This window comes from Salvelinus alpinus, chromosome 9 (assembly GCF_045679555.1).
Source record: "Salvelinus alpinus chromosome 9, SLU_Salpinus.1, whole genome shotgun sequence".
Classification (NCBI taxonomy): domain Eukaryota; kingdom Metazoa; phylum Chordata; class Actinopteri; order Salmoniformes; family Salmonidae; genus Salvelinus; species Salvelinus alpinus.
In genome coordinates, this window is record NC_092094.1 from 18,460,238 (window position 1) to 18,482,536 (window position 22,299).

A 22,299-nucleotide genomic window follows, 5' to 3' on the forward strand; every position below is an offset into this window, starting at 1 on the left:
CTCCAATACCAGAAGGCCCTAAATCTAAATTCCTTAGATAATGAATTTAATTTGATTCCTAATTAATCTGTTCACTCTGATATGAATGAATTATTGCAGACTGTTTATCCTGCACATGTCAACTCCTCCACATGAGTGGGTATTCGTTTTCTGTGTGCATAAGATCTGTGTTTGCTCCTCCACAGTGTGCTCAGGAGTGTGCTCTTTCCTTGGTCCCAGGGGAGAGGGTCTGAGATGGACTTTACCTCTGGCAACAAACCAACTCTGCTCTCCTCTCCATACAACACTCTCCTTCAATCTCCTGAGTGGGCCAAACCCAAATATTGATTTGCTATCCTAAGTAGAAACTGAAATTCATCTGGCTTTGAAGGTTGTGAGGCCTATGTGACCTGCGCTCCGATTCAGGAACCAGGGAGCCTATGAACTTGGAATTGTCACACTGTGTACCATCTACTGCTAGTCTGAAAGTAGAATCATAAATTACAGGCACCAATACTGTCTACATACTGTTTTTCATGAAATAGCTATTTATTTTAAGGTACAATAGAAGGTGGGATTTGTTTTTCTTCAATGTATCATTCGCAATTCCTTGCACTGGCTCTGTCACAGTAGGTAGCCAATGTTCACAAATTGAAAATATAGGAAACTTAATGCATCTTTAGATGGCAGTATTATAAATCAGTATGAGCTCTCAGCAGAGAGCATTTGATATGAAGATAAAAACAATACATTCTTCTGAAAACATTGATTTTTGAACCGTCTGTGTAGGGTAGACGGAGGCTGGAGTAGCAGTGGTAGTAAATTATGTATTTTTCTGATAAGGCTGTCAAAGTTAATGCGTTAATTACAGTTAACTATAAAAAAATGTAACGGAGTCAATTTAGTACCGCATTTATTACATCCATTTTTCACCCACAAATCAGGGTTTCCTCACAGACACTTTAAGTGCAACACAACGCGCTCTGCTGTTGGTCGGCAAGTCATTTTGTTTACCCTGTTTATCCTGTTCCCAGAAACAGCCCAAATCTGCAAAGAGTCTGGTAGACTGAAAAGTCTAACTTTGTTAGCCAATACAGAAAGAACAGGATAAACACCCAGCACATAGGCATTGCCTTAATCAACTTAATATATTTATGTGTGTATGTATGTATATATGTGTATATATATGTATATATTTATGTGTGTATGTATGTATATATGTGTATATATATGTATATATTTATGTGTGTATGTATATGTGTGTATATATTTCCCTCATTAAAATGCAAATCAATTTATAACATTTTTGACATGCGTTTTTCTGGATTTTTTTGTTGTTATTCTGTCTCTCACTGTTCAAATAAACCTACCATTAAAATTATAGACTGATCATTTCTTCGTCAGTGGGCAAACATACAAAATCAGCAGGGGATCAAATACTTTTTTCCCTCACTGTATGTATGTATGTATGTATGTATGTATGTATGTATGTATGTATGTATGTATGTATGTATGTATGTATGTATGTATGTATGTATGTATGTATACACACACACACACACACACACACACACACACACACACACACACACACACACATTGCTCGTCCTAATGTTTCTATACATCTTAATGCCATTCTTTTACTTTTAGATGTTTTTATAGTTGTGTATTACTGCACTGTTGGAGCTAGGAACACAAGCATTTCGCTACACCCGCAATAACATAAGCGACCAATACAATTTGATTTGTTTGATTTAGCATGTGAGACCTGGTTTAGCTCACCCTGACAAAACAGCTCACATATTCCCTGCTGCCTGTCCCACCTCCCTAGGGGCACCTTCCCGGTAATATTCACTCCACCCTCTCTCCTGAATTAAGCATGTGTTTACAGCAAGCACTTTTCATGGCTTGGTTATACGCTGTGATGAGTATTTGCAAGAGGTGATTGTGTTTAACATTTCTGTAATTCACTTTTTATTGGGGATTTCAAGTGGTGTCTGTGAAGGGGCAAATAAAAATGTACCAATAAAATAAGAAGCTTATAAAAATCGATGTGGGATCTCAGATTTATACTGCATTGTCCCTCCTAAACTCTTCCCTCAGGGTCAAACAGAGTTCAATATTTCAAAAGATCACTTATCAATAATTCAAAGCCCCTTATTGGCCGCTTCAGAGACCTCCCCTCTCTCTCTCTTCACCTCCCCTCTTCACATGGAGGCAGAAAGGACCTCTGGCTTCAAACACAGCTAAAGTTTCTGCTGGATTTTAAAGCAGGAGTCCTTGTGCCCTCCCAAGAGGCAGCCCCACAGCTTTTGATCAAACAGCCACTGACTGTAATTACTTTAGAATGGTAGTCCACTACGGTGACATAGGTATTTCATGGAATGATAGGTTGAATACTAACCAACCACTTTCCATTCTTCAGTAACTATTACTTAAGATTTCTAAATTTGAAGCTTAATGACACACCCATTTATCCAGATTTTAATTCCACCATCACTCGTTCTTCATTTCAGAGTCTTTGACTAAACTTTCCTTTTCAACTATTAAAAATGAAGAAGCCCTTATTTGAACCTTGAGGAACACCTAATGGTGATGCTCTCAAAAATATAAAAAGGACAAAGAAGTACGTTTCACATGTGATTTTTTGACAGCAGGGTGACATTAGGCCTAATTAGGGTGAGATTTAATGCCATCGTCTGCAGTGGAGAAGACGCAAAATCATTAGGCGATGTTCATTGTTCTCCACGGAGAGGATCTAACGTGTTTAATGAGACAGGGTCCAATGTTCCACTATGGCTTTTCATATGGTGCGGATGCTTTTTTTGTGACACTCCGTAATGTGAAACAAGGCCACTTGAGTGCGGGCTGGTGAACCACACTCTCAACCCACTAACAGAACCACTCTTCACATCTGCTCCTCTTCTTCAAATGATCAACAGCCCAGTGCAGTGCCTTATTAGCCTGGTTCATCTACCACATTTGTGACTTTGTTTGTGACTAACTCATTACCCATCTGAACTACTGTACAGTGAATCTACATTCTCATGAGAGAAGACAGGAGTAGCCTTTACCTGAGTAAACTGCCAGGCGAGTTTCATGCGCTTGGCTGTGGCGTAGCTGCACTCCAGGAGCCGCGGCCGACTGTTCACATCCACCAGGCACTTGTTGTCGTCGTCGTCGATGGTGGGGCTCAGGACCCCCAGGTGTAGCTGCTGCGTGTTCGTGTAGTACACGTTCTAGAGAAGTACCAGATGAGTGTCAAGCAAACAGAACGATTAGTAACAAGGAACAGAAATGCCATGCATCTGACTGGAGGCACTGAATGCAAGCATCAGGGAGGTAATTGGTGGAATGATGTTTGTCTTTCGCAAACAAGACATTTAGAAAATCAATTATCCAAACGTAAAGCAATATTGAGGCTTTAAGCTGTGATCCTGTACCCTGTAAGAGTTCAGCAGACGGGGGACACAGTGATAATAGTGGTTATTAAACATGAGTTTGTCTATTGATTGACATTCCATTCCAACTGAACTCTTAATGGTGTTGCCTCTCCATTCAGAGCTGGTGACAGAATCTCATTAGTCTCAATCCCTGTGAAGAGAGGACTCTGTCCTTCATTACCTGCCAGGTCCTTTGACAGGTCCTAATTGTATGTATTGCAATAAAGACACAGCTTGAAGTGTTTACACACCTTAAAAAAACATTGTCAAAACAGCAAATATAAGAAGTGAATTTGTAACAAGAATACATGCATTAAATGGACATTTTTCCATTACAAATAGTTGTTCCACTTTGGTATTTATTAGGATCCCCAATAGCCTCTGCAGCAGCTACTCTTCCTGGGGTCCACATGAAACATTTTATTTTATTGCTAGCTTGAATTACCTGGGGTGGCAGAGAGTTCCATATAGTCAAATAAAATCAAATTGTATTGGTCACATGCACATGGTTAGCAGATGTTATTGCGAGTGTAGCGAAATTCTTGTGCTTCTAGTTCCGACAGTGCAGCAATATCTAACATGTAGTCATGGCTCCATTTAATACTGTGCATTTCCCAGCTTCTGTTCTGGACCTGGGGACTGTGAAGAGACCTCTGGTTGCATGTCTTGTGTTGTACCAAAGAGTGTTCGAACTGTGTGCCAAATGCTTGAACAGACAGTTCGGTACCCTCAACACCTCACACAAAGACTCAACTCAACTCTCCTCAACTTTGAGCCAGGATAGATTGACATGCATGTTACTGACACTGCCCACCATGTACATACAGTGGGGAGAACAAGTATTTGATACACTGCCGATTTTGCAGGTTTTCCTACTTACAAAGCATGTAGAGGTCTGTAATTTTTTATCATAGGTACACTTCAACTGTGAGAGACGGGGGAAAAAAATTCCAGAAAATCACATTGTATGATTTTTAAGTAATTAATTAGCATTTTATTGCATGACAAGTATTTGATACATCAGAAAAGCAGAACTTAATATTTGGTACAGAAACCTTTGTTTGCAATTACAGAGATCATACGTTTCCTGTAGTTCTTGACCAGGTTTGCACACACTGCAGCAGGGATTTTGGCCCACTCCTCCATACAGACCTTCTCCAGATCCTTCAGGTTTCGGGGCTGTCGCTGGGCAATACGGACTTTCAGCTCCCTCCAAAGATTTTCTATCGGGTTCAGGTCTGGAGACTGGCTAGGCCACTCCAGGACCTTGAGATGCTTCTTACGGAGCCACTCCTTAATTGCCCTGGCTGTGTGTTTCGGGTCGTTGTCATGCTGGAAGACCCAGCCACGACCCATCTTCAATGCTCTTACTGAGGGAAGGAGGTTGTTGGCCAAGATCTCGCGGAACATGGCCCCATCCATCCTCCCCTCAATACGGTGCAGTCGTCCTGTCCCTTTTGCAGAAAAGCATCCCCAAAGAATGATGTTTCCACCTCCATGCTTCACGGTTGGGATGGTGTTCTTGGGGTTGTACTCATCCGTCTTCTTCCTCCAAACACGGCGAGTGGAGTTTAGACCAAAAAGCTCTATTTTTGTCTCATCAGATCACATGACCTTCTCCCATTCCTCCTCTGGATCATCCAGATGGTCATTGGCAAACTTCAGACGGGCCTGGACATACGCTGGCTTGAGCAGGGGGACCTTGCATGCGCTGCAGGATTTTAATCCATGACGGCGTAGTGTGTTACTAATGGTTTTCTTTGAGACTGTGGTCCCAGCTCTCTTCAGGTCATTGACCAGGTCCTGCCGTGTAGTTCTGGGCTGATCCCTCACCTTCCTCATGATCATTGATGCCCCACGAGGTGAGATCTTGCATGGAGCCCCAGACCGAGGGTGATTGACCGTCATCTTGAACTTCTTCCATTTTCTAATAATTGCGCCAAAAGTTGTTGCCTTCTCACCAAGCTGCTTGCCTATTGTCCTGTAGCCCATCCCAACCTTGTGCAGGTCTACAATTTTATCCCTGATGTCCTTACACAGCTCTCTGGTCTTGGCCATTGTGGAGAGGTTGGAGTCTGTTTGATTGAGTGTGTGGACAGGTGTCTTTTATACAGGTAACGAGTTCAAACAGGTGCAGTTAATACAGGTAATGAGTGGAGAACAGGAGGGCTTCTTAAAGAAAAACTAACAGGTCTGTGAATTCTTACTGGTTGGTAGGTGATCAAATACTTATGTCATGCAATAAAATGCTAATTAATTACTTAAAAATCATACAATGTGATTTTCTGGATTTTTGGAACTATGATAAAAATTACAGACCTCTACATGCTTTGTAAGTAGGAAAACCTGCAAAATCGGCAGTGTATTAAATACTTGTTCTCCCCACTGTACATGTGTGATATGTGCTGCTTTGTTCTGGACCAACTGCAATTTACCTATGTCCCTCTTTCTCGCACATGACCACACAGCTGAACAGTAGTCCAGGTGCAACAAAACTAGGGTCTGTAGGACCTGTCTGGTCGAATGAGATGTCAAGAAGGCAGAGCAACGCCCTATCACGAAAATACCTTTTCCCATTTTAGCAACCATTAAGTGTATATGTTTTGACCATGACAGCTTGCTATCTAGGGTTACACCCAGCAGTTTAGTCTCCTCAACTTGCTCAATCGCCACCTTACACAGACACATAGGCTTTATTCAAGGTCGGTGGAAGGTCATTAGTAAAAACAGAAAACAATAATGGCCTTAGCCGGCTGCCCTGCTGTACACCACACAACTGAATTTGCATGATAGGCTTCCATTAATGAAAACCCTCTGTTCTATTAGATAGGTAACTCTAAATCCATAGTATGGCAGATGATGCAAATACATAACTGAAGTTTTCAGCAATAGGTTATGATCAAGGACATCAAAAGCAGAACTGAAGTCTAACAGAACAGCTCCCACAATCTTCCTACTATCAATTTCTTTCAGCCAATCATCAGTCATTTGTGTCAGTGCCAGGCCAGTTAAAAAAAATTCTTATTTTCAATGATGGCCTAGGAACAGAGGGTTAACTGCCATGTTCAGGGTCAGAACGACAGATTTTTACTTTGTCAGCTCAGGGATTCGATCTTGCAATTTTTCAGTTACTAGTCCAACGCTCTAACCACTAGGCTACCTGCCGCCCCATGTTGAGTGCCCTTCCTTATAAGCATGCTGAAGGTCTGTTAATTTGTTTTCTGTTAAATAACTTTGCATTTCATCAAACACCATTTAAAAAAAAATAATTGCTAAGCACTTGTAACAGGATGATTGTTCGGCTGTTTGAACCATTAAAGGGTACTCTGCTTTTCTTGGGCAGCGGAATGACCTTTGCCTCCCTCAATGTATGAAGGGCACATGGTCTTCCAGGCTTAATTTGAAGATGTGGCACAATTTATTCCTCTACCAGACTCATCAATTTACCATCCAGGTTGTCGATACCAGGTGGTTTGTCCTTGTTTATGGATTGCAAAACATTTTTATAATCACCTCTTCCACACCAACTTTGTGGTACTCAAAACCAAAGTGATTGTCTTTCATTATTTGGTCCATTATACATGAATATGAATGCTCAGCATGATGTTTGCATGTCATGCTTAAGTTTGCTAATCATGTCAACAAAAAAGTTATTAAAGTAGTTGGCAATATCAAAGGGTTTTGTTATGAACAAGCCATCTGCCTCAATGAAGGATGGAGCCAGACTTTGCTTTTTTGCCTAGAATTTCATTTTTACTAGCTTTTTACTATCATTCTTTACATTTACATTTACATTTAAGTCATTTAGCAGACGCTCTTATCCAGAGCGACTTACAAATTGGTGCATTCACCTTATGATATCCAGTGGAACAACCACTTTACAATAGTGCATCTAACTCTTTTAAGGGGGGGGGGTTAGAAGGATTACTTTATCCTATCCTAGGTATTCCTTAAAGAGGTGGGGTTTCAGGTGTCTCCGGAAGGTGGTGATTGACTCCGCTGACCTGGCGTCGTGAGGGAGTTTGTTCCACCATTGGGGTGCCAGAGCAGCGAACAGTTTTGACTGGGCTGAGCGGGAACTGTACTTCCTCAGAGGTAGGGAGGCGAGCAGGCCAGAGGTGGATGAACGCAGTGCCCTTGTTTGGGTGTAGGGCCTGATCAGAGCCTGAAGGTACGGAGGTGCCGTTCCCCTCACAGCTCCGTAGGCAAGCACCATGGTCTTGTAGCGGATGCGAGCTTCAACTGGAAGCCAGTGGAGAGAGCGGAGGAGCGGGGTGACGTGAGAGAACTTGGGAAAGTTGAACACCAGACGGGCTGCGGCGTTCTGGATGAGTTGTAGGGGTTTAATGGCACAGGCAGGGAGCCCAGCCAACAGCGAGTTGCAGTAATCCAGACGGGAGATGACAAGTGCCTGGATTAGGACCTGCGCCGCTTCCTGCGTGAGGCAGGGTCGTACTCTGCGAATGTTGTAGAGCATGAACCTACAGGAACGGGTCACCGCCTTGATGTTAGTTGAGAACGACAGGGTGTTGTCCAGGATCACGCCAAGGTTCTTAGCACTCTGGGAGGAGGACACAATGGAGTTGTCAACCGTGATGGCGAGATCATGGAACGGGCAGTCCTTCCCCGGGAGGAAGAGCAGCTCCGTCTTGCCGAGGTTCAGCTTGAGGTGGTGATCCGTCATCCACACTGATATGTCTGCCAGACATGCAGAGATGCGATTCACCACCTGGTTATCAGAGGGGGGAAAGGAGAAGATTAATTGTGTGTCGTCTGCATAGCAATGATAGGAGAGACCATGTGAGGATATGACAGAGCCAAGTGACTTGGTGTATAGCGAGAATAGGAGAGGGCCTAGAACAGAGCCCTGGGGGACACCAGTGGTGAGAGCACGTGGTGCGGAGACAGATTCTCGCCACGCCACCTGGTAGGAGCGACCTGTCAGGTAGGACGCAATCCAAGCGTGGGCCGCGCCGGAGATGCCCAGCTCGGAGAGGGTGGAGAGGAGGATCTGATGGTTCACAGTATCAAAGGCAGCCGATAGGTCTAGAAGGATGAGAGCAGAGGAGAGAGAGTTAGCTTTAGCAGTGCGGAGCGCCTCCGTGACACAGAGAAGAGCAGTCTCAGTTGAATGACTAGTCTTGAAACCTGACTGATTTGGATCAAGAAGGTCATTCTGAGAGAGATAGCAGGAGAGCTGGCCAAGGACGGCACGTTCAAGAGTTTTGGAGAGAAAAGAAAGAAGGGATACTGGTCTGTAGTTGTTGACATCGGAGGGATCGAGTGTAGGTTTTTTCAGAAGGGGTGCAACTCTCGCTCTCTTGAAGACGGAAGGGACGTAGCCAGCGGTCAAGGATGAGTTGATGAGCGAGGTGAGGTAAGGGAGAAGGTCTCCGGAAATGGTCTGGAGAAGAGAGGAGGGGATAGGGTCAAGCGGGCAGGTTGTTGGGCGGCCGGCCGTCACAAGACGCGAGATTTTATCTGGAGAGAGAGGGGAGAAAGAGGTCAAAGCACAGGGTAGGGCAGTGTGAGCAGAACCAGCGGTGTCGTTTGACTTAGCAAACGAGGATCGGATGTCGTCGACCTTCTTTTCAAAATGGTTGACGAAGTCATCAGCAGAGAGGGAGGAGGGGGGAGGAGGGGGAGGAGGATTCAGGAGGGAGGAGAAGGTGGCAAAGAGCTTCCTAGGGTTAGAGGCAGATGCTTGGAATTTAGAGTGGTAGAAATTGGCTTTAGCAGCAGAGACAGAAGAGGAGAATGTAGAGAGGAGGGAGTGAAAGGATGCCAGGTCCGCAGGGAGGCGAGTTTTCCTCCATTTCCGCTCGGCTGCCCGGAGCCCTGTTCTGTGAGCTCGCAATGAGTCGTCGAGCCACGGAGCAGGAGGGGAGGACCGAGCCGGCCTGGAGGATAGGGGACATAGAGAGTCAAAGGATGCAGAAAGGGAGGAGAGGAGGGTTGAGGAGGCAGAATCAGGAGATAGGTTGGAGAAGGTTTGAGCAGAGGGAAGAGATGATAGGATGGAAGAGGAGAGAGTAGCGGGGGAGAGAGAGCGAAGGTTGGGACGGCGCGATACCATCCGAGTAGGGGCAGTGTGGGAAGTGTTGGATGAGAGCGAGAGGGAAAAGGATACAAGGTAGTGGTCGGAGACTTGGAGGGGAGTTGCAATGAGATTAGTGGAAGAACAGCATCTAGTAAAGATGAGGTCAAGCGTATTGCCTGCCTTGTGAGTAGGGGGGGAAGGTGAGAGGGTGAGGTCAAAAGAGGAGAGGAGTCGAAAGAAGGAGGCAGAGAGGAATGAGTCAAAGGTAGACGTGGGGAGGTTAAAGTCACCCAGAACTGTGAGAGGTGAGCCATCCTCAGGAAAGGAACTTATCAGGGCGTCAAGCTCATTGATGAACTCTCCAAGGGAACCTGGAGGGCGATAAATTCTTTATTCTTTAATCTTTATATAAGTTATCTTTGTCCCATAGTATAGTTTCTTCGTTTAGTTTAGTTACGTGATTTCTTTCATTGACTGTATGTTTGCTAGTCTGCTGTGTTGTCAGACCTATTTGCTATTCCCTTTGCCTCATCCTCTCAGCCATACAGTTTTTCAATTCATCATCTATCTATGGGGATTTGGCAGTTCTAACAGTCAGTTTCTTGATCCGCGTATGCCTATCAGTCAACAGAAGAAGCAGTTTCATAAATGCTTCAAGTGCAGCATCAGGATGTTCCTCATTACACACATCTGACCAACCAACATTTTTTACATATTCGACATAGGAATCATTGCAAAACCTCGTATGATCGTTTATACAGAATTTTAGGTCCAGTCTTTCAATCTCTCATGGCTCAAAGTGGAAGAGAGATTGACTTCATCACTACTTGTTTTTGTAAGAAGTGTTGACAAGCTGAATACACCGAGCTGTCTGTTTAAACGACTAGCACACAGCTTGGACACCCATGTATATCCCACAAGACATGCCTCCAGAGGTCTCTTAACAATCCCCAAGTTCAGAACAGACTATGGGAGGAGCACAGTACTACATAGAGCCATGACTAAATGGAACTCTATTCCACATCAGGTAACTGATGCAAGCAGTAAAATCCTATACAAAAGAAATCTGGTAAAAATACACCTTATGGAACAGCGGGGACTGTGAGACACACACAAAAGGTACAGACACATGCATACGCACACAAGAGCTAGCACACACACACGTACATTGTAATATTGTTGAATGGTGGTATTATACATTTTGTATTGTAGATATGTAGAGGTGTAATAATGTTATGATGTACTGTTTTCTCTTTTGTTTTCTCTTTTGTTTTCTATGTAATGTAAGTACCTTAATGTGATTGGACCCCAGGAAGCGTAGCTGCTGCCTTTGCAACAGCTAAATGGGGATCACTAAGAAATACATTTCCCCAGAGTCAAATTAACTTGTGAATAGCGTTTTCATGTATCTGTGTCCAGTATGAAGGAAGTTAGAGGTAGTTTTGTGAGCCAATGCTAACTAGCTTTAGCGCAATGACTGGAAGTCTACGGGTATATCCTAGCATGCTACACCCATAGACTTCCAGTCATTGTGCTAATGCTAAATCCTGAAGTATCACTTTAAAGATTAATGAAAAATATTTCTACGTTTTTAAACTGAGCCGTGTGGAACAAAGCTCTCTGAACGAGGAATAGAAAGAGAGTGTCTGAACCCCCGACGTACTCATTGCGAGAAGAGCCTTCATCCCGATGAGGATTTGTACATAACACAGCCAACATTTATTAATCCCTCTTCAATGAGCTCTGCAAGGACTTCATAGCAAATTGAAACCCTCTATCTTTCGCCTGCTGATGCAGTCGCTTTCTGTTCATTTGCTAGGCAAGGAAGACATGCGGTCTCTACTGTAATCAGAACCAACTCCTACATACTTCATTATAAACACAAATTTCACACAAATAATAGATACCATATCGTCGATGTCTGATGAAAACCTTGTAACTCAATATTTTTTTACATTTATTAAAACCACTAACTCCGCTCAATGTACTCTGTACATTTCATAATTGTATGTTCATTAATGGGAAAATATGGTATTTTTTTTTATATTTCCTGAAAAGTTTATTAAGGTGATAAGAGATGTTCATCAGACAGTGACGATATCATGTAAAGGTAATTAGCAGAAGTAATGTAAAGTAACTTTCAACAGGTATGACTGAGACGACTGAAAACAACCACCTTTGGTACTACAGTATAGAGCAAACCAGTAAAGATAGAATAACCAATTTAATACACTTTTTTCCTGTACTAAGGTATCCCTTCCGCTCTCTGCAGTAACATGTAGAGTGCTCTTTGATAAGATCCTTTGATAAGCAATATGGATCCCTAAAGTGTTCTCACCAGTGGTGGAAAAAGTACCCAATTGTCATACTTTAGTTAAAGTATAGATACTTAAGTAAAAGTGAAAGTAAATTTTCTTGTTTTTAAAATGTACAGATAGCCAGGGGCAGACTTCAACACTCAGACATAATTTACAAATGATGCATTTGTGTAGTGAGTCCACCAGATCAGAGGCAGTAGGGATGACCACGTGTTCTCTTGATAAGTACGTGAATTGGACCATTTTCCTGTCCTGCTAAGCATTCCAATGTAACAAGTACTTTTGGGTGTCAGTACTTCACGCCACTGCTCCACACACACACAAACACACGTTCAGTGCCAGTTGGAGCTTCATCTCCATACAGTCTAGAGGGTCTGGTCTCCTAGGTAACACCAGTTCTAATGAGGAACACTGGGAGATGTACAAATGAGGATCCCTGCTGAGAGGGGAGAATCTCCTGGTGGCATGGCAGCCCATCTGTTCCCACAAGAAACACCCTTCTACCTCCTCAATAATAGACAGGCCATCACTATCTAATTAGTTCCTGGTCCCTGACATTCACCACCATTCCCCTCCATACCCAGATAATACTCTGATAGAGTTTGTATAGGCCTACACACTCCATCGTAGTACAGATGCAGAGGACATGTACTGCTATTTGGCTTGGCTTCAGCCTGCATACCCAATGTAAAACATTATCTTATCTCAGTTTGTATTCTACAGTAAATCCTGTAGAGTTACTGTCTAGAACTAAACTGCACTTTGGACCCAGCAGCTTAACAATTGATAATCTCATATCTTGGGTTTCAGCAAAAATGTATAAAAAGTTATGCATAATAAGTACATTTTCTTACATGAGCTAAATGTCTCAGGGATAAAATGAACATTTATTGTGACAGTGAGAGAGAAAAGTGTTCACGCAGCAGTTCAGAGAGATCCAGAAGCTGGGTATGACCCAGAGAGAAGCCAAAGGATTAACATTTCAGGCACCAATCGATTATATTGACTTCTGACAACAGAGATGCAGTACTAGACTGTCTTGTTGCAATTATAAATTATTCAATGTGAATATGTAGACGGACAAACAAAATTGTTATTTTTTGCTGTAAAATCCAGCACATTACAAAGTAGTAAAAAGGGACAAGTAGTATAAAAGCACTAGGCATTTAGAAACATTAATACCTTTTCCAAAAGCTTTTATATTGAACAACAGACAAGGAAATAAGGATGAATAGCCTGAGTCATAGTTAGAGCAAGGATCTTATTTTAAGTGGGGGAAAGACCTAGTAATTCAGTAATTGCTGTGGCATATACGTTAGGACCAGGACAAAATTGGTAGTGACCTTACAGATGGAGGGGTCAGAGGGCACTCACCTGTGGCGTCATCCCATGACAGATGTACAGGATGGGGATGTTGTCCGAGTCAGGCCCCTGGTCTAGACACAGGTCACTCCTCAGAGCGTTCTTCAACTGGAGGAGACAGAGGAGGAAAACCAAGGCTGTTTCAACCACATAACCATGAGGCAGGGATGGAGACGGATTAAGGATGCAGAAGTTATCGCTCTCCATGCGATAACGGACAATCTGTTTCGGAAAAGCACTTAAGCTGTGCCTTCTTCTGTCTGGCCAACGACAACGGTTAATTAGTCTGTTAATGATAGAATGACACAGCACACAAGTGGTCTGTGGAACGAAGAGTTTGACAAATGGAAGCACTTTAGGCTAAATACAGAGATAACACAATAGTTGAAACAATTGTTTTTCATTATCCTCACATCAACAAGGGAAGAAATATGTTTTGCAACTAAATAAAGGGGATGCCATTAGTCCTGCGGAATCTGTTTGACAACAAATTGAGTCACATTTTAGAGCTACATCTACAAAAATAAATAACAATCGCACTTTTTAATATGATATTGTGTAATACATGTTATTGTTATGATAATATCACTCTCAACAATGCACTAATATTCAGTTCAGCTTAAAGATAACTATCATTGGTCAAATATGTATTCTTCAAATGTGTTTCAAGAAGTTATTTTGATAGCAATGCCTTCATAATCATATTCACAGCTTGACTCCCACACATGCTGAGTAGTGTCATGATCCCACATCAAAAATTTCTAACACAGTTGTGATGTGCTCATCAAACAACCAAGCAAAGCACTAGAGGGTTCGTCAAGTTATTTTTGGACCGTTTTATTACTCATGTTTAAATACAACTGACCTTCAACCTTTCATTGCTTCAGTGGAGGTATGTCCTCAAGCTGTGGCTTGAAATGTACTCCTATGACAGTAATGTTCTTGCTAAGATATTTCAAAAGACTGTTTCAGCATGAACAGTATGTGGGTTGTTCCACCAATTCGGTGCCTTTTGAGAAGTGTAAATTTGTCCAAAAAACTTTAGATTTCACCTAATTTTAACATTCTGTCATGAAAAGGACATGTTCGACTTCATGAAAAAAACACGTTTTCCCATCAAGAGTTTAAAATACAAAAAATGACTACAGTAAGTGCCTATTAAGTGACAAATAAAGTAACAGGGTTGACGATTTCATCTTAAATCAGCTACAAATCCCCTCGAGACAGGGGGAATGAAAGCTTGTTTTGTGGAACAGAGAGTGGCAATTGAATGCAAGTGAACAATCTTTTTTCAATTGCTAATACATTTCTAGCCTGTCTATCTATGGGATACAGGGTTGACGTGTTATATGCTCGACCCGCTCAGTTTTCCACCACAAAACACACTCGAATATGGCCAAGAGTATAACCAGCTTACCTCCTTCTACACTATGATTTGACTATTAGATGTTCAATGTTTCTTTTGAAAAAAGTATTTAAAAAATAAGTTTCACCATATTAAAAAGAGAGTTCAGTTCTAGTAACAGGGTTGACCTTAAAACGAGGGACAGACGTAGATTAAGCACTAATCACATGAAATAAATAATAATCTCCAGAAATGACTTTGTCAAAGGAACAAAATAACTAGGGCTTTACAATGATGGTGAAACTTGGAGACATTTTGGGGTTAAGTGGGTTGAAATCTTCCTAGAAGGCACAGTGTTGCTGAATTTCGGCACTTTAGCAAGCCGTTTCATAAAAATAAAAAAATCAGATTTATTGAATTCTACATGTGGTCTATATTAAAAAGGGCACTTCATTTAACAGGCTTTAAAATTCAGTATTGGTGCCCAATTTCTACTTAAAATATCAAAGGGACACAAAAGGCACTCTTTTCGTGAAACGACTCATGCACGTTCTTACCTCACATTACCAGCACAATATAGCATGACTTTCTATGATGAGTGACAATGTCATACGAGGTGATACGCTGCACATGTAGGGTACAGCCATCTTGTGCTATTTTGGAAAAGAAACAAAGAGAAGGCTGAGACGTACAGATATCATAACATACTCACCACTCCATAGGCAACTGTGTCACTGTAGGTTCTCATCTCAGAGTAGATGTTGGCCAAGAACCAGCTGAAAGATTTACACTGCAGTCTGTTTCTCAAAGCCTTCCTCTCCGAGAGGTCCCCTATGTCAATCCCTGAGTTCTAGAAATAGACACACCAACACATGGATACCACAGGTGGGTGGTGGCAGCTTAATTGGGGAGGACGGTTCATAGTAATGACTGGAACAGATAAATGGAACAGTATCAAACAGGTGTTTGATACCGTTCTATTCACTCCATTCCAGCCATTATCATGAGCCAGCCTCCCCTCACGAGCTTCCTGTGATGGATACCCACATGTCATAACCTATCATTAAATAAAACATTTATGGAATCCAAGTTTAGACTGAATTGACTAGGGCCTGGATTATTTTCTGCTCAGGTCACATGGTCAGGAGGGTTAGATAATGACCCACTCTATAAGGAGGCTGTGGTCTTTACCTGTGGGGGAACGTTCCAGGCCATGTAAACATGGTTCTTGTATTCGTCCATCCACACCTCGGCCACCCTAAGTGCATTCCGCCGCACATGAGCAGTCAGGTCTTGAGTGTAGGGCTTGTGAGCACGCTCGATATGCGCTATCCGAGAACAGGGCAAAACCTCCACACTGCCCCCACATTGCCATACCTGGAGTTACATACAGAAAAAAGTCCAAATAACATATTTCAAAAGAGGTAGGAAGTTGAGTATAGCCTTGGAAGTGTACAGAGCTCAGTAGTGAACACAGGGTTAGATGTAAGGAAGTCAGCGTCAGTAAATTATCTGTCATATAAAGACTGTCTGCCACATCTCACACAAACTTTTGGACTACTGTAGAGCTACCACGTCTCCAAACAGCTTTTACAAATCACCATATTTTGTAAAGGGACTTACTGTAAAGGGTTATGAGGAGCTATTATTTAGCATATAATGTAGCATATCAGCCTGTGTGTATGAGAGAGAGAAAGTCAAAGAGTGAGAGATAGAGTGTGTGAGAGTCTTCTTTTATCCTCCAATATACTCCTGCTGGGTAGAGCCCCAAGAGCTCTTCCTTTACTTTCTCTCAGAGGAAAATCCTTCTCATGGGGATTATACGGAGCATGTGCCTACTATTTTGGACTGGAGACAACTGTATCGCCAGACAACATTACACCTGGCTGTACGTGGGTGAGGAAGGTATAAGGAAGTGTCCAGGACTAGAAATATCAGTTATTATGAGTGCTAAATTGTTTCACCCACATGTTCATTGTCATAAACTAAACACACAACTTGGTCAGGAACTCAAAGGAAAAGTTTTCTAATTGAGAATCTGATGGGGGCTAACAAATGAGTTGTAAATCGCAATTTATTCAGAAAATGACTGCCTGCTGAGATAAGATTCTAAAGTAATCTAATGGGAAAAATCAGCAGTAAATATACAGTGGGAAAACAGACATAATGATGATAGACCTATAAATAAAGTCTTTATTAAAGCATAACATGTGGTTATGGGGTACCAGGGAGGAAGCATTGGTAGAAAAACAGACAAATCCCATTACTGATGATTCCCCTTGTTTTGGCAGGCCTAAATAGAACTATTCACTACGGGAGATGTTATGCCCTGTGGAAAGAAGTGTAATTCCGGATTCCGTTAATAAAATGCCTCATTTACATTGACAACAACACTGATTATCCATGACTTGAGTTTCTGTTATCTGCAAAGATAGAGGGGATTACATATGCACTCGCACACATAGCCTGTTAGGACAGGCTATGCTTTTTCTGTACTGTACTAAAAATAAACTCCAGCACCCTGATAATCGTGATTCTCCACAGATTCAATGGATCTTTATACCAACATCTGTCTCAATAGGGTTATACACTACATGGCTAAAAGTATGTGGACACCTGCTTGTCGAACATCTCATTCCGAAATCATGGGCATTAATATGGAGTTGGTCCCCCTTTGCTACTATAAACAGCCTCCACTCTTCTGGGAAGTCTTTCCACAAGATGTTGGAACATTGCTGCGGAGACTTGCCTTCATTCAGCCACAATAGCATTAGTGAGGTCGGCCACTGATGTCGGGCGATTAGGCTCGCAGTCGGCGTTCCGATTCATCCTAAAGGTGTTCGATGGGGTTGATGTCAGGGCTCTGTGCAGGCCAGTCAAGTTCTTCCACACCAATCTCAACAAACCATTTCTGTATGGACCTCACTTTGTGCACGGAGGAATTGTCATGCTGAAACATGAAAGGGCCTTCCCCAAACTGTTGCCACAAAGTTTGAAGCACAGAATTGTCTAGAAAGTCATTGTATGCTGTAGTGTTAAGATTTCCCTTCACTGGAACTAAGGGGCCTAGTCCGAAACATGAAACACAGCCCCAGACCATTATTTCTCCTCCACCAAACTTTAGTTGGCACTATGCATTCGGGCAGGTAGTGTTCTCCTGACATCCTTCAAACCTAGATTAGTCTGTCGGACTGCCAGATGGTGAAGCGTGATTCATCACTCCAGAGAACGCATTTCTACTGCTCCAGAGTCCAATGGTGGCAAGCTTTACACCACTCCAGCCGACACTTGGCATTGCGCATAGTGATCTTAGGTTGCGGGCGGCTGCTCGGCCATGGAAACCCATTTCATGAAGCTCCCAACGAACAGTTATTGTGCTGACGTTACTTCGAGAGCAGAATATGTGAGCAGAACGGATCTGGAGCGGAGCAAGGAGCATGCCCAATTTGACTGCAGCGAGATTCAAAGGCTGGAGCGTCGGCCTTCTCGCCCGCTCCAATTTCTCTACAGTAGCACTCACTTCACGAGCTCAGGGCATCCTGCCCCAGCATGCATTTGTAGTATACCTGTGTGCTGCTATAGCCCCCTGATTTAGCTACTGTCAGAGTTCGCTAAATATTTTCATAAAGAAACTGATTAAACACACAGGTGCTAAATCAAGGGGACTTATAAAGATGAGGTCCAAGAGTAAGAGAGGGAGTGTGTTGTCCACAACTAAAGAATCATTGTGGAATCTGAAAAGAATCATATCCCAAAAGCATGCTAAAAGAAAGGAACAAGGTGGGTCATTAACTAAGTGTGTCATTGTAGCAAAGTATTATAAACAAAAAATCTGATCTCTTAAACGTTTCGTTCATTTTCGTACAATTATCTATACAATGGGCCATAATTGATTTTAGCCCAATAGGCCTGGCATATTCCCACATTCAAAGAGCATTCCGTTTTGATTGGGTTATTTTGCCTAAAAACCTTCAGGCCTAGCTATATATAAAAAATGAAATACAAAAAACTGGCAAGAGTGGCCAAAACGGTGTTTATCATCCCCAGTGGCTTTGCAAGCGTGGAGAGGATATTATCCACTTCTGGCCTGCTCTTCAGGCACCATCACATGAGCCAGAAGCCACAGACTGGCCAGACTCGTGTTTCTAAAGATTTATTTAAAAAATAATTTCAAAAAGGCACCAAGTAATTTTTTGTTTAATGTGTATTTAATTCTAAGTAAGTCACAGCCTATATGTGCAATTTATAGACTATACAGATTTAATACAACTAAATGTTGTTTAAATACTGAGCGCTTTATGTCCACACCAGCCTATTGTGTCGCACTCACAAATGCTTCACAATGCATTTTTTTGTAGGCTATAGCCTTCAAATAATTTAAATAATATCGCCTAAATAATTAATTTCCGTTCCTTCTTAGGCTCCCTGTCTGGCTCCTGACCTATTTAGACTTTTTATATGCTGTTTTATATGACATGTAGCCTATTTGAAATTATGTTCGCTTCTTACATTCACCTTTTCATGTTTATTCAAATACTTTTCATTCAAATCCATATGGTTTGGTTTCAATACTTAAAAAACAATTGGTAGGTCCAGGTAGTCACAAAAATAGATGGGTGTTGGTTAAATTGTGATTTGAATGAATGGAGCGAATTTGGAGCGGCAGTTGTTTTTCATGTGAGCACGGAGCAGTTTTTAGCAGCACAGTATGAAAGCACATGGAGCGATGACCGATGAGTGGGATTTCCAACGGCTCAACTCCACTCAGGTGCTCTGTTCCAGAGGCAGTTTGGAATGGTAGTGAGTGTTACAACCGAGGACAGATGATTTTCAGCACTCGGTGGTCCCATTCTGTGAGCGTCTATCATAGACCATAACGGTCTACCACTTCGCAGCTGAGACATTGCTGCTCTTAGACGTTTCCACGTCACAATAACAGCACTTACATTTGACCAGGGCAGATATGTGATGAACTGACTTGTTGGAAAGGTGGCATCCTATGACAGTGCCAGGTTGAAAGTCACTGAGCTCTTCAGTACGGGCCATTCTACTGCCAATGTTTGTCTGGAGATTGCATGGCTGTGCTCGATTTTATACGCCGGTCAGCCTAATCCACTAATTTGAAGGGATATCCACATACTTTTGACCATGTAGTGTATGGACAGTCCTTGAACTTTTGCCATATTTCCACACAATAAGAATTTCCCATTTAGCCAGCAGGTTAGAGTTTTTTGTCCTGAATCTTGTTCTGGAGGCAGCTCTGCAGAATGGTCACTAGCTGGCACAACCACAAAGTCATAAAATGTGATTTTAAACCTAACCCTAACCACACTGCTAAACCGAATGCCTAACCTTAAATTAAGACCAAAAAGCAATTTTTTGTTTACATATATTTTTACAATACAGACGATTTAGAATTTGCAACTGACCCATCTAAAATCGCTCGGTTCTGCCTCCAGGACCAGACCCATCCCAATAAACATCAACCTCCACTTGCCAGATCCATAAAGCAATACAGTTGCTAGAGAGCACATTTCTCCCTTCAGAAGGATGAAGTTAGCCATTTAGAGAAGCTACTGTAAGATGCAGTCTAGGGAGTGACAGCTGGAACCACAGCTGCTCTGACCAATTATTATAACACCCGGTCTTCAGAGTGAAGGACGGGATTTACTCCTACCAAAGAGTTGGCTGTTCCCTTCCCTCCTGATACTGCAGCACCACAAAGCTGCAAGGGAAAGGATGCACAAATATCCACACAGGACCCACCATAGAAATAGAATGAATATAACAGGATTCCCCATTCAAGTCAATGATGGAATAATGGGTGGACTGGCAGCCATTTTGAGGGTGCCCATGCCAGGAAGTAAAAGCAGGAAGTGTACCATTCAATCTGTGCTGTGATTTGTTGAGTCAACTCAACTGACATTAGAAAAACTACATTCCTTTGCATGAGCCCCTTAAGTTAGCATCATTTAAATAAACCAGTGGAAGGTGGTGGAAGGAGCTATAGGAGGACGGGCTCATTGTAATGGCTGGAATGGAATACATGGAACAGAGTCAAACGTGGTTTCCATATATGTGATGTGTTTGATACCGTTCCATTTATTCCATTCCAGCCAGTACAATGAGCCCGCCCTCCTACATCTCCTCCCACCAGCCTCCACTGGAATAAACATTCTACATTACCATGGCAATCCAGCATCAGTAATAGAACATTCCAAATAACCATGGAAATTGTTGTATCACACTACCAGGCAGCCTTTGCGAGTGTCCGCATGAGTTTACCAATCAAATTGCCAGGTTTGAGCCTGCAAGCCCGTTCTATTCTATGTGCAGTGTGCATGCATGTCCCATAGTAATTAGGGTTCGTCTAAGTGTTTTTTTGATATACTTTCAGATCTATGGCTATATGCAAGTGTGCAAGTCGCTGAGCTGGTCGAGTTTCAGCACACCATGGGGGAAGGTGGGGGTTCCTGACACACTGCAGCTCCTCCCATGGCCCATCTGGAGGAGTGCTGAGCTGACTGGTTGCATCTGCCAGCAACAGACAGTAGTGCAGCAGTGGATTATTACACACACTAATGAGTTTAAGAGTCCTCAAATCCTAACTTGAAATCTGGGCATGTACGTAACTGAGACTCTTGTGTAAATTACTCATTGATGTCAATGGGGGACCGATCTCAAGTTAGGATTTGGCCCTATTTAAACATATTGAGCTGATTATAATTTGGACTCCACTCACCCTGATGCCAAGCTCCACATTCTCTCCACCATAGACCTCCATTCCCTCATCCAATAGACCAATCTTCTCAAAGTACTTCCTGTCCACCACAAAACAGCCAATTAGAGCTGGGCTCCTGGTACAAAGATGGCAAAAGAGAGAGAAACAGTCATTTATGCGCTTTAGTTCTGTGAACTACTTCCTAGTACTTGCTCATTTATTTGTAACACTAAGTGCTCAGCTGAAGATTATGCACATTTGATTTCATGATAAACATTTGTTTTCAATAATAAACCTACAAGGTTGTTGGCCTATTCCTTTTTTTCTGTCAAGAATAAGCATGATTTTCTGTATCATGTTACTAAGTAACGGCTGTCTAAAAACAAAGAGCTTTCATCTACATCAAACTGATGCAACAGGTTCACACACATAGTTCTTACATTGTTCTGTTATCAAAATCAAAGACTGAACAACATGTGGATTTCTCAATGCCAACAGAAACAGTGCCAGTGAAATAGCAGAAGATAACAGTTGACTGTTAAAGTCTTAGCTGACAGCAACCTGATAGGGGCGGTGGTGTTGTGCTGGGTCCACCAGGTTTTGGGTGGATTCAGGTAGCGACACCACAGCTCCCAGTCGAAGCCCTGAGCAGACAGTGGATACTCCTCGATCTCAAACGTGTCATACTTGATGTTGTCAAACGACGGTGAGATGATGCGCGTTCTGTCCTCCTTGATCCTGAGCAGGATGGGCTCGGCCCTGTTGGGAAGACACAAGGCATGGTGGGACGTTCTGAAGCTTTGAGATACATTGTGTCTTTTTCCTATGAAACTGATATGAGGGAGAACACCTTTCACCATACATTTTTCATCACTTCCCTAACATCACAGGAAAGATGGGGGGAAACAGTGGGAATGTGGGTCTTTCATCCTGCCCACTGATTGTTAATGGCTTCTTATGAGTTCTTGTCCTATGGCTATAGGTTACAGTATTCCACGCCACACACATAATATGAGATGTGTTGATTTGGTGGGTGAAACAAATGAGGTTGGATAAAGCGTATTACCATGTACAGTGCATTTGGAAAGTAT

General features: G+C 42.5%; 1 protein-coding gene across 1 annotated transcript in view; it reads right to left on the bottom strand.

Annotated features, from left to right (window-relative positions):
* Nucleotides 1-22,299, bottom strand: part of LOC139584439 (polypeptide N-acetylgalactosaminyltransferase 18-like) — a 96,003-nt gene that overhangs the window by 20,261 nt on the left and 53,443 nt on the right. Inside the window, exons 5-10 of the mRNA XM_071416279.1 lie at nucleotides 21,770-21,967; nucleotides 21,230-21,344; nucleotides 15,679-15,864; nucleotides 15,200-15,337; nucleotides 13,155-13,250; nucleotides 3,054-3,218 (exon numbers count right to left, since the gene is read on the bottom strand). Coding sequence (XP_071272380.1) covers nucleotides 3,054-3,218; nucleotides 13,155-13,250; nucleotides 15,200-15,337; nucleotides 15,679-15,864; nucleotides 21,230-21,344; nucleotides 21,770-21,967 — 898 coding nt within the window. The remainder of the gene's footprint in view (nucleotides 1-3,053; nucleotides 3,219-13,154; nucleotides 13,251-15,199; nucleotides 15,338-15,678; nucleotides 15,865-21,229; nucleotides 21,345-21,769; nucleotides 21,968-22,299) is intronic.